The 13,806-nt window shown below is 44.6% G+C and overlaps 1 protein-coding gene across 1 annotated transcript in view; it reads left to right on the top strand.

Moving 5' to 3' along the window:
• The first annotated feature begins 344 nt into the window (after positions 1–344).
• The window catches only part of C1QTNF12 (C1q and TNF related 12), a 37,576-nt gene continuing 24,114 nt past the window's right edge, over positions 345–13,806 (top strand). The window contains exon 1 of the mRNA XM_073316852.2: positions 345–866. Coding sequence (XP_073172953.1) covers positions 696–866 — 171 coding nt within the window. The 5' untranslated portion in view covers positions 345–695. The remainder of the gene's footprint in view (positions 867–13,806) is intronic.

The following is a 13,806-nucleotide window of genomic DNA, read 5'->3' as shown; positions in this document are numbered from 1 at the left end:
GATGAAAGAAGAGAGAACCGATGGGGGCTGGTCATTAAGGAAGGGGTCCAACAACTAAGCTGAGGATGGGCGGACCCCATTGAGGCACCCTTTGAATGGTGCATAAGGGTTTAAATGACAGAAGGTGAAATCTCCCATTGAAAAGGAACAAACCCACAACCCCCCTCCTGGGCTCATGTGCTGTCACTTCTGGCCTGAGCTACAGTTGCCCTGAGCCATTTGACTTTCTAGGTTTCATAGTTGAGTGAATTTTAATTGAGATCTGAAGACTTGGTGGAGGTGGGGGTGGGGTAAAATTTTTAAGGCAGAGTTGGGGGGAAATCTCCACGACAGTTTCCATTTATGAAAGCTCTGCGGGGCTGAGCAGACTGACTTCCTTCTTCCCCCCCCTTTTGCCTGATCAAACTGCAGCTGTGGATCAGAATCTGCAAACAAATAGATCCATGTCGGTTCAATGTATCCAACTTGAACAGAGGATCTCTCCAGAGACAAGCGCGTTGGTGCGTGCTGATTTGACATCATCTACCAGAGTGGATCATCTTCAACAGCAGTAACTTCAATAAGAAAGAAAGAAAGAAAGAAAGAAAGAAAGAAAGAAAGAAAGAAAGAAAGAAGCCATCTGTATTTATTATTTCGTTTTGCTCCTGGAGAGTATTCAGCCTCAACCCAACACCCCCTTCTAGGAAAAAGCCAAAATGAGGGGCTGGATCTGGCTACTTGTGGCAACTTTACTGTGCCAACAGCTCTCTCTCTTTAGAGTGATGGCAGCAAAGAAAGAGAGAAAGAAGATGAAAGAGCCCAATCAGTATACAGAGCCCTTCAATGCGACCCTGTCCAACAGTGAAGAACTGCACGGGCATCCCAAGGTATGTATTACAGTAACCCATGTGTAATCAATGCACTGAGTAGTTTCTGGATGTAATGTGTGGTTGGATTATTTTTTCATTGATCCACCCAGTCTTTTAACAAAGTCCCTTCCTCTTGCAAGAGAGAGGTGTTTAGAATATTCTTTCTGTGGCATGATTTCTCATCCCCCCCCCCCCCCCCGCACGCCCTCAAATGACCAGAATGCTAGGGATGATGATGATTTATTACTTTATTTACTTGCATTACTAATGTGCCCATCCTGGTAGTATCTGATCATTTATTAAGGCACCTGGTTTACGGGAAGTTTGTTTTAAGTATGCAAATTATCCTTGCTCAAAAACAGCTGTTAGTTTCCAAGGGGATATCCGGGTAGCCCCGAGTCAATTGGCCATCCTGATGCTAACATTCCAATATCATTAGTGTGCGTCTGTTGCACGCAGGCTTTTTGAGCTTGGGATACGATGCTAAAGCAGACTTAGATGACAGTGGTCTGAGCCCCTGAGTATGTCTGAGCCCTGTCTGCACTACAGCTTCCACCAGGGAAACTGCACACATTGGGAATTACAGCTCAGAAAAGTCCTAATGTAGCTAGACAACCTCTGTCAGGAGATATCCAATCGCTGTTTGTGTTGGGAAGGATTTGAGACTGTAGTAATAATGCATGAAGGCAGATGTATATAGTAGGATCCTTGTGTGAAAGATCAGCATAGACTTTGTCTAGTACATTAATGCCTGCTAATGCTGTATTACCAGGCATAGCAAGTGAACCAGTTCTGCAGGGTGAACCCTTTCCAGTAAGTGTCAGTGAGAATCAATCCCATCTGAAGGCTGCAAAAATTTGCAGGTCAATTGTTCAGGGATCCCAGAAACCCTTTAAGATACAGCCACTGAGAATTCACATTGAGTGATGGGGTGGGGGGTGGAATTAAAAGCAGGTCCTGGGATTAGGAGCAAGACAGAATGAAAGGGAACTGCAGCAGTGAGAAAGAAGGGAGTAACCTCCTCCATCACGCAGTCCCTTTCTCTCTGACACACACACAAAAATGTCCCTCGTTTCAAATGTAGATGACCTCTAAAATGTGACTTCTTTGATCACGAGCATTAGGGGCGGCAGTCACTATAGCAATGGAGGAACAAACTTGTCAGAAACTGGGAGATGGCAGGGAGGGTGCATTAGAACAATTGGGCTGACATTCTAAATATCCCATTCAAAGCCATTGTGAGAATAATTGGTTAAGGTTGGGCAGGTCTGGGAAACTGTCTTCTATATTAAAAAGCTGGTGGCTGCTCTTAAGTGATCATTAAGGGGAATATAGGCTGTATTTCTTCTCTTAACCTTGCAATGCTTATTGCAGACTTTGTCCTTGCAGACTGTATTAATTCTTGGCGGGCTCATGCTCCTGATCTCAGTCCCTTCTCCCAGGCACCTCTTTAAATGTGTCCTTCTCCTTCTGCACGCTGGCCCAAATTCATCATGGTGTAACTCCGCAGCAGTCCATTCAGGAATGAATTTGGCCTGCTGAGTAATTTATCAGACCGTTAGCAGTGTGTGTCTTGCTTTCAAACTTAAACAAAATCTAGTCCGGGTTGAAATTGATATAGCAATGTAGGCATTATTGCTAGAAGTAGTGTAGCTGTTTCAAGGTAACACACACACACACACACACACACACACACATATATAGTAATTGTTTAGAAGCTGCAGCTTCTCAAATTGAACTACCTTGCTGCTTCTATGGCAAATCTTTTGGCTGCTATAACAGGTTGGTGGTGCAGTGAAGACAGCATCTCTGAAATAAAGATAGTGCCAAAACTAAATTCAAACACTCCAGATCTTGTTTGATATCCAGATCCAAAGTTTGCAACTTGAACTTCTCATATGGAGAGATCTTATAAAGTGAAGAAATCTCAGTTACTAGTTAAGGATTGTTTCGCAATATATCCAGACTCTGGCTGAGTGTATATTGTATTTACATTTATATAGCACCTTATGAGCCAAGGGGTTTTAGACAAACTATAAACATAGAGCACCACTGAGCTGCATCCACCTCTGGGGTGAATGTCAACTGCCATCTATAACAAGCAACACTTTGATCAAGGACACCAGGGCAAGCAATTAAGTAAATTGCCACAGGACCATGCAGGAGCTGAGTTTTTAAGGTCTCATCTGAAAGACCCCACACAATAAACAGCTTGAACTTTACATATCTACTTCTGAAGCTGACCCTGTCAGGCTTTGAATCTGTGGGCCCAAGGAGTCTAGAGGTTTCATACCTGATCTCGAGATCACAAGATGCTTTACAAGGTGCACTGGGTGTGCAGTGCCATTGAAATGAGTATCTTCAGCTCTGGAGAGGAAGGCTCTAGCTAACCAGTGCACAGCTTGCTGCATGAGAGATATGATACATGTTTTAATACAGACTGTGCATTAGATGCAATTGTACTAAGCTGCCTATCTGTAGGCACAGGCAGCTCAATGCAATTAAGACTAAGTATCCATTAGTTGAAAATAATATTTTACAGCATGGTTAAATTGCCAAAGCTTTTGTTTAAATCTGCCTTTAAAATCTGGTGCTGCCTAAGTGTTTCATCACAGTAGAAGTTCACTTTGTATGGAGAATTTGCAAAAGTATACTTTCCCCTTAGCCATGGAAATGCGGATCCCAGCACCCACTCAGCAGAAAATGTCAGGATGAAGTAACAGGCCCCTGGTTCTTCCTTTCAATTCAAAGTGATTGACTGTTGAAAGACAACTGTTTAAATACCCTATAAATAATATATGTGATGAGAGAGATGAGTAGCCAGAAATTAGAGGTTTGTACTTGTAATCCATACCTTACAGGGAATGGTAACTGGCATGGTTTGAAGAGGCAATTACTCTCCTTAGCTAAAAGAAAAGGAGGACTTGTAGCACCTTAGAGACTAACCAATTTATTTGAGCATAAGTTTTCATGAGCTACAGCTCACTTGAGTGTAGAGATCAAGCAGCATGTAAAGGACTGCATGATTTGTCTGTATTGTTTAGAACTCAACATATTAAAACCCACTTCGGAAGTATCCCTTCTCATATGCTGGATGATGATATCCCTACCTTTAGGGGTGGGGTGTCAGAAATCAAAGCTTCTGGATCTCACTCATTTAGCTTGATCACTTGCTGGAAGCTGCTTTTTCATGAAGACTGAATTAGCCTCTTTGGCCACCACTAGGATTTGAAGATATTACCTTGGAGGAGTCTCATTTGGTAAAGGTGACCTGCCAAAGAAAAGAAAAAAAATCTGGCAGTGTGCTTTTTCCCTTTGGTATTGTGCATAAAAAAGGCTTAACCATTTGTTTTTGTTGTTGCTTTTTGAAAATCAGCGGTCTTTTACCATACAAATTAAGATCTTGTTTACCCTTGAAGACTTTGTGATCACCTGGAGAAGGCTCAAGAAAGTGAAATCTGATTAGCTGAGAGGAGAAGTGATTTTTATTAGGCTGCTTAAAACTCAAGTGTGTGTTTTCATGTGTTTAACTAGATATCTGGGAGGCCCATCTTTGTGCTGAGACCACACCCCGGCCTTTTCAATTAGGGGCTGAGAAAGCCCCTGAACATACGCGGCCTCTGAACATACACAGCTCTCTGGAATCATCCAGGGAGACCTCTAACTAACTCTGGGAAGTGGAGCACTTGACACTCCTGATATTCCTAAGGACGAAATACTATACATATTTAAAAAGGGCAAAATCCCATTTCCCCTCCCCCCCCCACTCCAGCTGGGTCATTTTTAAAGTGATTTGTCTTGTTAAGTATGTGCAAAGAGCTCTTGTCTTTAGCCCAAGGATGGACTTTCCAAGCCAAGGACATGATAAATTGATAGAGATGGTCAGGGAAACTTGTCTATGAGGCAGTCCCGTTTCAGTTTGGCTTGATGCTTTGGCCACCCCCATGTCATCCACCAGCCAGGCTTATACCCTCCTTTCCAAAGGCGGTGCAAGGCTCCCTCACCCTGATGTACAGGGACCACCTCCAGGAACAAAAGGGGAATTCTGTCTCCACAGTCCATTCAGTCCTTAGCTTCACTGCTGAGCTTGCCAGTGGTATCCATACCCACTCAGTATGGTGCTCGGTCCCCTTTTAGGGAAGGCTGGGCCTGCGGTCAAGGAGCTTTGGCTAACAAAACTGGCTCTTTCAGCTCAGCCAGAAGAGGCTCATGCTTTCAGATACAGAGGCCCTAGGTTCCTTCCCTACTGTTGATCCACCCACATCCAACAATGGAGGGGTTCAGGAATAGTTACTTGTCTGATGGGAAGATGGCATTGCCAGGCTAAAACAGCCACCATGTGGTAGCTATTGACCAGTGCTGCTCTGGGATGGATCTGAACTGGCTGCCAGGGGAAGTTAATGCTCTTTATCCTATTACCAAGCCATTGAAATCTCTAGTGCCCCTATCCTAACTCCTGTCCCAAGATAATGGCTTTACATTAGCGCAAGTAACTGATCTATGTTTTCCCCCCCAAAGGAATCAGTTATTAAATCCTTTATTCTAGGCAGGATCTATTGTAAAAGGTTTTTTAAAAAATACCTGAACAGAGCTGGATCTGTACTTAGATTCAACTGCTGGAAACAAGAATTGTACTTATATTGCAGCACTCGGGTATGACTGGGCTTTAAACCAGAACCTCCTGCCTAGGTGTGTTGTCCTGTTTGATGGTTTTAAAAATCTCCCTGGGCAATTGCACTGGGTGCAAGAGAAGCCTTTTGTGAGCTAATTTCTGCCTACCCTGACCACCTGAAGAGTAACAGGTTATACTAAAAGCAGACTAGATTATTTTCACACACAACATGTGAATAATGATGACATTGGACTGCATGTTACCTGACAGAGGTTAGTGCTCACTTGGTCATCATCTTTTTGCCTTCACTGGCATCTAGCTAAAGTGCTGCCCTGCGTGCCCTAAGAATGCATGAAGCAAGCTGGCTAGGAAAGGGTCATTTCTAATAGGGCCTTTCAAATGGGAGGGTTTTACAGATTTGGCCCATGCAGGAGTCACATTCTGCTCATCACTGTGATGCAGCCACCTCTGGGGTTGAACACCTCTGCTGTTCAACAGCAGCAGTGTAGAATGAGGAGAATATTGTGTATCCCACTGAAATTGTGGGGAGAATTTGAGTTAAGCGGAATTTTACTCTGGTTGGAGTTGGTGCCAGAAGTGTCTATGTATCTTTTAATAGTCATGAAGTGCTGCAGGGGGTACCTGGTTTTGTATCTCCCCTGAGTGCTATTTTGGGGCACTTATTCAGCACCACTTCCTTCACCACTTTGGTCTTTCCTTGGCAGTCCCACAATGAGGTAGCGCCTAGGTGTGAACCTGCTTATCTTGTGAGATCTGATAAGATCAGGGCTGCAGGCAGAAAGCTAATTATCCTTGCACTCAGCTCCCATTAAAGGATGTTTGGGAAGCCAAGAGTGGGAAAAGGCTGGAGGTTGGAGCTAGCAGAGTTTGTATTCTTCCATCAGCCATAGGAATCGGAACTGGCTGCAGCCTAAGGTGAACAGGCAGATGCAAACTGAAGGGCAGCTATGTTACTCTGCTCAACTTTCAAGTTGTCTTTGGAGCTTAGTTTGTCCATGGCAAATTAATAGGATTCACACAGATGGGAATTTCAAAGGTTTGAGGGGTTTGTGTGTAATGGGTCAATCTTCCCTCCTTCCCCCACCCCTGAACAACCAGTGAACCAACTGGTTCGTGAACAATGTAAAGGCACGTCTGCTCCAGGCGCTAGGTCTAGTGAGAAACTAGACCTTGATCCTTCCCATGGACACTGTTAGCTACTGGAGCCTCATTTTGATCCACTTGAAGAAAAGAATCTAGGGGAGCCTTTTGATGGCAGAACCCAAGTCAGGCTTTCACAGCAGCCAGCAAAAGCAAATGTAGCGACCGACATCATGGGGCTACTAGCAGGGTCTGAACTTGGGATTTCCAGCACTAGACTCACCAAAAAAAAAATTTGTAATGTTTCGGGTTGAAGGTTTGGTTCAGTTCTTGTCTTAGCTGAACAGATTCACCAATTCCTGAAAAATAACCAGGACCTGGTCTACCTGGGCTTTTTCATTTAATCTCCTCCCCCCTCGATCTACTTCTGTGCCACTTTTTCCTTTCTGTTTCAATCCTGAACAAAACCCAACAGTCCTTCCATTTAGCCAGTCCGTTGGAGTAGCACAAAGCACATACCACCTGTGGTCGTGAGATGTGCATGTTTGCCTCACTTGGGAGATGGTGCACTCAATTAAAATTCAATTCAAGGAGACTTTATTGGCATGACAAGCTCTATGGGTATGACCCAAGCTGTCTGTCAGAGATGGGTAGAACCCACTCAGGCTAGAGGGTTGGTGTTTGATACCCTGTGTCATTACTGTCCATGCCTGACCCACTGTGCTGGGAGCTGTAACAGAGAAGAGGGTATTCATCACCCATTTGAGGTTGACTTAGAATGGTGTTACCAGTAACGCCCAGCCCTCAGCAAGTAATTCAGAGCAATGAAATAGTTGGACTTACTTGGTCTTTCAGTCTGCAAGCAGCTTGCAAGATTTTCTTGAACTAATATTATTTATTTCCCAAAGGACCTCACTTGGATTTCTCTTCAGGAGTTGGAATCCTATGAGCACAGTGTAGACAGCACGGCTTTCTGTCTAAACTGTCTAATTCTTCCCTTTCTGCAGTGCCTTTCCCAACCCGTGCTCTGCCTGTAAGTTCAGGGATCTCTTCACCTGCCACTTCAATACAGCTAGCTCCGAGTCCAACTCTGCCACCTTTGTTCACCCGGAGTAGCACTTACTCCTGTGAGTAGGCCTACTGACTTCAATGGGATTCCTTGTGGGAGTAACGGTGACAGGTGCATGCCCTCAAAGTGGATTAAGGCAACTTTCTGAGCAACACAACAGTGTTGGAGCAGGGGAATGAAGAAGAATTCCTCCAGTTAAAAGCAGAGGGCCATTTTGGAGAGGAATTCCAGTTGGGATTTGGCTAGGAGACTGAGCTTAACACCTCTGCTGTAGTGAAAATTCTCATGAGATCCTTCAAAACCACATGTGGTCAGGTCCTTGGTTTTACGTCTTGTTAATAACCAAGAGTGTGTGTAACCATGAGTTATTAGTAGCTGCCATGGGATTTGTCAGGCTAAAAAACAGCGATATATCATTTTTAACTAGTTCCAAACAAAATACTTTACTGGGGTAAGTAATTTGTTACTAATTGTACAATGGGCCTGATTGCACTCTTGCTAGTGTAAATCAGGAGTAACTGATGTCCAGAGGCTTCACGCTCCTGTAAAACTGGTGTCATCAATAGCAGGATCAGGCCCAATTTGTGGCTAGTCAAAGGTTAATTAATTTATTAAGAGAGCAGGGCTTGTTTTCCTAAACCAAGAATGTTAACTTCAGTTTACCACAAGAGTTTTAACACAAACCATAGATACTGTGGTTCTTCATTGAAAAAAATGCTTGACACTAGTGAAGATAGCTCAGTGGTTTGATCATTGGCCTGCTAAAGCCAGGGTTGTGAGTTCAATCCTTGAGGTGGCCATTTGGATCAAAAATTGGGGATTGGTCCTGCTTTGAGCAGGGGGTTGGACTAGATGACCTCCTGAGGTCCCTTCCAACCCTGATATTTTCTGACTCTAAGAGGGGGACAAAGGAGTGGAGAATCATGGCCAATGGTGGGAGACAAGTTCATTAGCCTGTTCAAAGGTAAGGGGCACTGCCACTGTACAACCATTCTCTCCCTCCCCTCACGATCCTTTCCTGTGTTACTAATGATCCGTGAAGTTATTAAAGGAGCAGGAATGTATTTAATGTTGACTTGTCTACCTTGTAAAGTAGTTTGTTTACTTTTTTCATTTCACTCACTCAGCACAGATGCCGAAACAACACTAGCTGGTTTCATTTTGGTTTCCAATAGAGTTGCATCAACCAACTGGATCCCAAATGCACTTTAACTTCCGGGAAGTTCACATCTTGCTCAGGATACAAACTTTGATGCTTTGAGGTCTCTTCCAGTCCTACATTTCTATCACTCTGTGATTCAACCTGCAGTACTATCGACAGTTCATTCCATGATGGGTGAGGCCAGGCCAGGTTCATTCCATGATGGGTAAGGCCTGTATGGTGACAGCGGGCTACACAGGTTGTATTAGTCAGCCCTGGAGGTAGAGAGCCAGACGGCATCAGAGCGTCTGTCCGATCACCCAATTGCAGCCCAGTCTGTTTCTTATCTACCATAAGGGACACGATGGAGCTTTAAAAAGAAAAGGAGTACTTGTGGCACCTTAGGAGCTTTAGTTTCTTGTCTGTTTCACAGTCCGGTTCTCATGCACTAGCAGAAACACTTTTGTATCTGGGTTGCAAAGTAATGTTAAAAGGTCTGATCCAAAGTCCGCTAAACACTTCAACGGGCCTTTTGGATCAGGCCCCTAGGACCTGATTTTCATCCACGTCAACGAGAAATCTTCCACCGCCTCCAGCGGGGCAGCTTTGGGCTTATAAATAGCAAACCATGATGCCGGGCCCATCTCCTGCAGCAGCCTTTGCTTTGCCTGGATTTCGAGAGAGAGCGCTCTCAGTCCCGGGCAATACCTGAGTTGGCTGCAAGCTCTTTCTGGCTGCCGGAGCCTGCCTCTGCCAAGAAAAATAAAGAGGCTTGCATGCTTATTCCGAGGATTGCTCATGCATGCCATAGTAATTAAATAATAATACCACAAGGATGGAACATTCATTTTAACCGTCAATCACCCTTGCGCTGGAGAAATTGGGGAGTGCCACGGCTGCCTTGCAGAGGGATTTGTAATTCAAGGAAGCTGCTGGAGTGATGGTTTTTTACTTCAGGAGGGTTTCTTTGTCATTTCTTTCGCTGGGATGTGCCATCTGGGCTTTTTTTCCAGTGGGGTGTCTGCTTTCTGGCTGACTTCCGTTCAGCACATGGAAGGCTGAAGACAGTCATCCATCTTCACTGTAAATGGATGGGTCAGCCCAGAACCATCTGCCTGTCTGCTGATTATTTAAGCAGCAGGGAGAGGGCTTTGCACCTGATCTGCAGCCCAATGAAGTCAATGGGCATCCTTGGGTCGGGCCCTTATTTGCTAGCATGGCTCAGTGTATTCTGATCCCTAAGGAACCGGCCTGTAGGTGACACTGTTGAGCTTCTGCCACATGAGCCAGCCCGTTCCACCAGGGACCAAATAATCCTGCCTTCCTTTCCGCTGGAATCCAGTCGTGCTCTTGTTTTGTTCTGATGAGGGCTTGAGGGAATATACCGCACCACCTGAGCCAGGCACATTTATTAATAGGCCATTTCCTTCTGCTGCGTGAGCTGCACCACAGACCCACAAATCCCACTCACTGGGGGAAGAAAGGCACCAGTTTCCCTTGGCCGAATGTCAGGCAGACACTTGTCAGCCCTTTCATAGGGAGACTTTAACCTCCAGAAAATTAATAAACAAACAACAGCTGGGCATGACTGACCTAGAGTAAGATATGGAGATGCTGCATCCACTCAGTGTCCAAGATGGGCTTGAATTGGAATCTCAGATCTGAACCCCCTTCCATGCCATGAAGTTCAGCAACAACCTTTGTCCCTGTTCTTAGATGAGATCCTTATTCTTGGTGAAAAGATATGGACCAGAAGTTTTCACAGGGCCTCTCTGATTTCCTTCCTCCTGTTTCAAAAGGGGCTATGCAATGTAGGTACCCAGCTCCCATTTACTTTCAGTGGCATATTGGTGCCTAAATCCCTCAGGCTTCTTTGAAAATTCCGGCCATGATAGCAAATAGTCAAAGGTGTAGCTGGAATGAACAGTTTGCTAGCTGTAATTTAGCTGATAGGCTAAATTACAGCATGCAATTGAACTGCAAGTCAGGTTGAAAAATCAGAGTCTGCTCATATATAATTTGCGAACAGAGAGGAAAACGAAGTTCACTGAATAAACAAGTTCTTATGAATAGTTAGTCCTGCTCTCATTTCAAAGATGTCTGCTAAACCTGAGTATGTGGGGGAGTGTACCTGGCAGCCGTGACTCTGACACTAATTACTTGATGACAGCGGAATGCACGAACAATATGGAAAAATGATGCAGGATGCCCGCACTTTGGCTTACAGTACAGACACAAGCATTTTACAAGTGTCTACCTGGAGGGAAGGTGGGCTGCCGGAATAGAGCAATTCTGTGGGAGTGAATTCTGTCTGTGGATCATGCCCCAACAGAAAATCACCTGCAAGCATTTGTTGAGAAGATAGAAACATGGATTTGGTGCCAAGGTTTTCTGAGACACTGCCCTCCCCCCTCAATTCCACAAAACATTTGTCACTTTCTGATTGATTGCTGTGTAGAGGCTTGTAAATCTTCTATTGACTCATGATGTTGAAATAAAAAGAATGGTGGTGACATCATCTCTCTGATCAATGGATGGATGTACCCGGGTGCCAGGATTCATGCCTGGGGGGAATAGCTTTCTGGATATGCATCAGCTTTGAAACAACATTCTTAATAACCACAAGATGGAATTCCATCAGACTCGACTCAACCTGTCATCCTTCAGAAGGAGATGAACTGAGTTCCAGATAGTTTACTTTCCAGGGGTCTTTCAGATGAGACCTTACAAAATGTGGTCTTCTCTCAGGGTGGACATAAAGATAGGATTTGCCCTGATGTCTTTAGTCAAAAATTTCCAGCCCCTGCTTCCTTCTTCTACTGCTGTTGTGCTATATTCCAGTTATCTAATACTGTCCACCTCAGGGGGGCTGCATTTTTGGCAATGTATTTTTGGATTCTTCAGGGTGAAAACAATCTGTACATGTAAGACAGTTACATCGATCTTATTAAAATAATGCACAGGGGCAGTACTCCAGAAAGGGCTTGTTGTGTTAGACAAGGTGGGGGAGGTAATATCTTTTATTGCACCAACATCTGTTGGTGAAAGAGACAAGGTTTCAAGCTCCACAGAGCTCTTTGTTGGGTTTTAGGCAGCTAAATGAGATGGAGCAGTGAGCAAACCTGGATGTTTTGCCAATGTCAAGCTATTTCCTCTCGGGAGCAAGAACACTGCAGATATTGAAGCATCCATATCGATTTACCCTGGGTAAAGCTGGCATGTCTGATCAGTACCACCCCTCCATATAGCATTGCAAATGTACACAATGCTTAGCAGACATAGACTGAGCCCTGGTCTACACTACAAAATTACTTCAGTATACCTACATTGCTCAGGGGTGTGAATGATCAATAATATACTGACCTATGCACCTGTGTAGACAACGATGTGCCGGTGGGAGAGCTTTTCCCAGCGACTGCCTCTGATGGAGGTGGAGTTATGAAGCCAATGGGAAAGTTGTCTCCCATCAGCTTAGAGTGTCTTCACCAGACAAATACAGCGGCGCACCTGCATCGGTGCAACTCCGCCCATGTAAATTTCTAGTATAGACCTGCCCTAAGCAACATTTCCTGAATGGGAGATTTTAACTTTGAAACTTTGAGAGACTTCTCCTTTCCTCTCCCACTTGTTCCCACTTTGTCCCTTTCCCACTCTCCATTATGTTGTCCGATCTGCTACTAGATAAATCGCTATTTACTTGTTTCAGACTCAAATGGACTCTTAGTGGTCTAGGAGTCCTGTCTAATATCCTTTAAATTCACTGCTGTGTTTTACTGGTTTCCTGGTCCACACCCTGGCTTCCACCTATTCGGGAGGGGGAAGCAAAGCGCAAAACCACTCGCTTCTTGGATGAATTCCCAGGATCGACAATAGACACTTTTTTCAGATTTGATGCATTCTTTCCAGTATTTCCTCTCTTCAGCTCTTTCATTAACAAGTCTAAATTCCAAGGCATGACTCATTAATCTCTGGGCTGTCAGTTTGCTCTGATAGGGGCTGAGAATACTGGGGCTAGAGATGGACTTGTATTTTCTTCTCCTCGCTATGATGGAAATTTGCCAGACTGACATGCAAATGGATTGGGACCTCAAAAGTCAACGTCCATTTGTTCTTGAAGGGGGGGGATTGGACAGCTCAAAAAATTTGTAACAAAGGGGCCACTCTGCCTGCCTTTACAATGCAGCTAAAAATTCAATCCTAAGTCAGCTGAGTATCAACCAACAGGTGAGGCCATCTGCGGGCTGTTGGGCAGGCAGCCTTTGCAAGATGAACACGGAAGTCTTGCTCTAGCTCCCAGTAAACAAGGGGCCAAATTGCAAAACTCTCCATCAGGACAGACCCCATTTCTTAGAATACGGAAGATCCAGGATTGGAACTGGTAATGGATAAGATCCCTTTTAGCCTCTCAAAGTAATCCTTCCCGTTCATGACTGAGGCATGTTGGCAGGGAGTATTATGTTGCTGAGAAGTCTTATGGTACTTCCCATAGTGTATATGTTCTGTGCTGTATAAAAGGGCTTCATTGCTCATGGCTGTCAGTCCTGGCATCTTTCCTTACAAAACACCATTGCTGGGGGGGGTTAAGTTAAAAAAGATGATGGACCATTTCAAATAAGGCCATAGAATCTACCTCTCCATAACTCTGCATGGAACCAACCACTCCCACCAGAATGTCCTATCCTGCCATAGGAAGGCCGAGAGGGGTACCATCCTGGGGCTCAGAACCATAGCACACAGGACAACCATCCTGGGGGGGCCCCTCAGAACTTTCACATAGAAACCTCATCCTCACCAGCATGACATTTATGGCTTGTGAGGGCGATTTTAGCCCAAGATCAAAATGTCAACCGTGGCCCAGAAGGTGGAAACTGTATCCGCTGCTTGTTAAAAACGCCATGCAACAGCTTCTTGGAGGTACCCATTTGCGATGCACATCTTATTCTATTGGTTCTATAAAATCCAGGAACTGAGCTACATGTTCTTGAGCACCATCGACTGGCTCTTTATCTGTTAACTAATTATATGCCTATGTAAC

This window comes from Lepidochelys kempii, chromosome 18, assembly GCF_965140285.1.
Source record: "Lepidochelys kempii isolate rLepKem1 chromosome 18, rLepKem1.hap1, whole genome shotgun sequence".
Classification (NCBI taxonomy): domain Eukaryota; kingdom Metazoa; phylum Chordata; order Testudines; family Cheloniidae; genus Lepidochelys; species Lepidochelys kempii.
The sequence above is the reverse complement of the archived record's forward strand: the minus strand, read 5'-3'. Positions and strand labels throughout refer to the sequence as shown.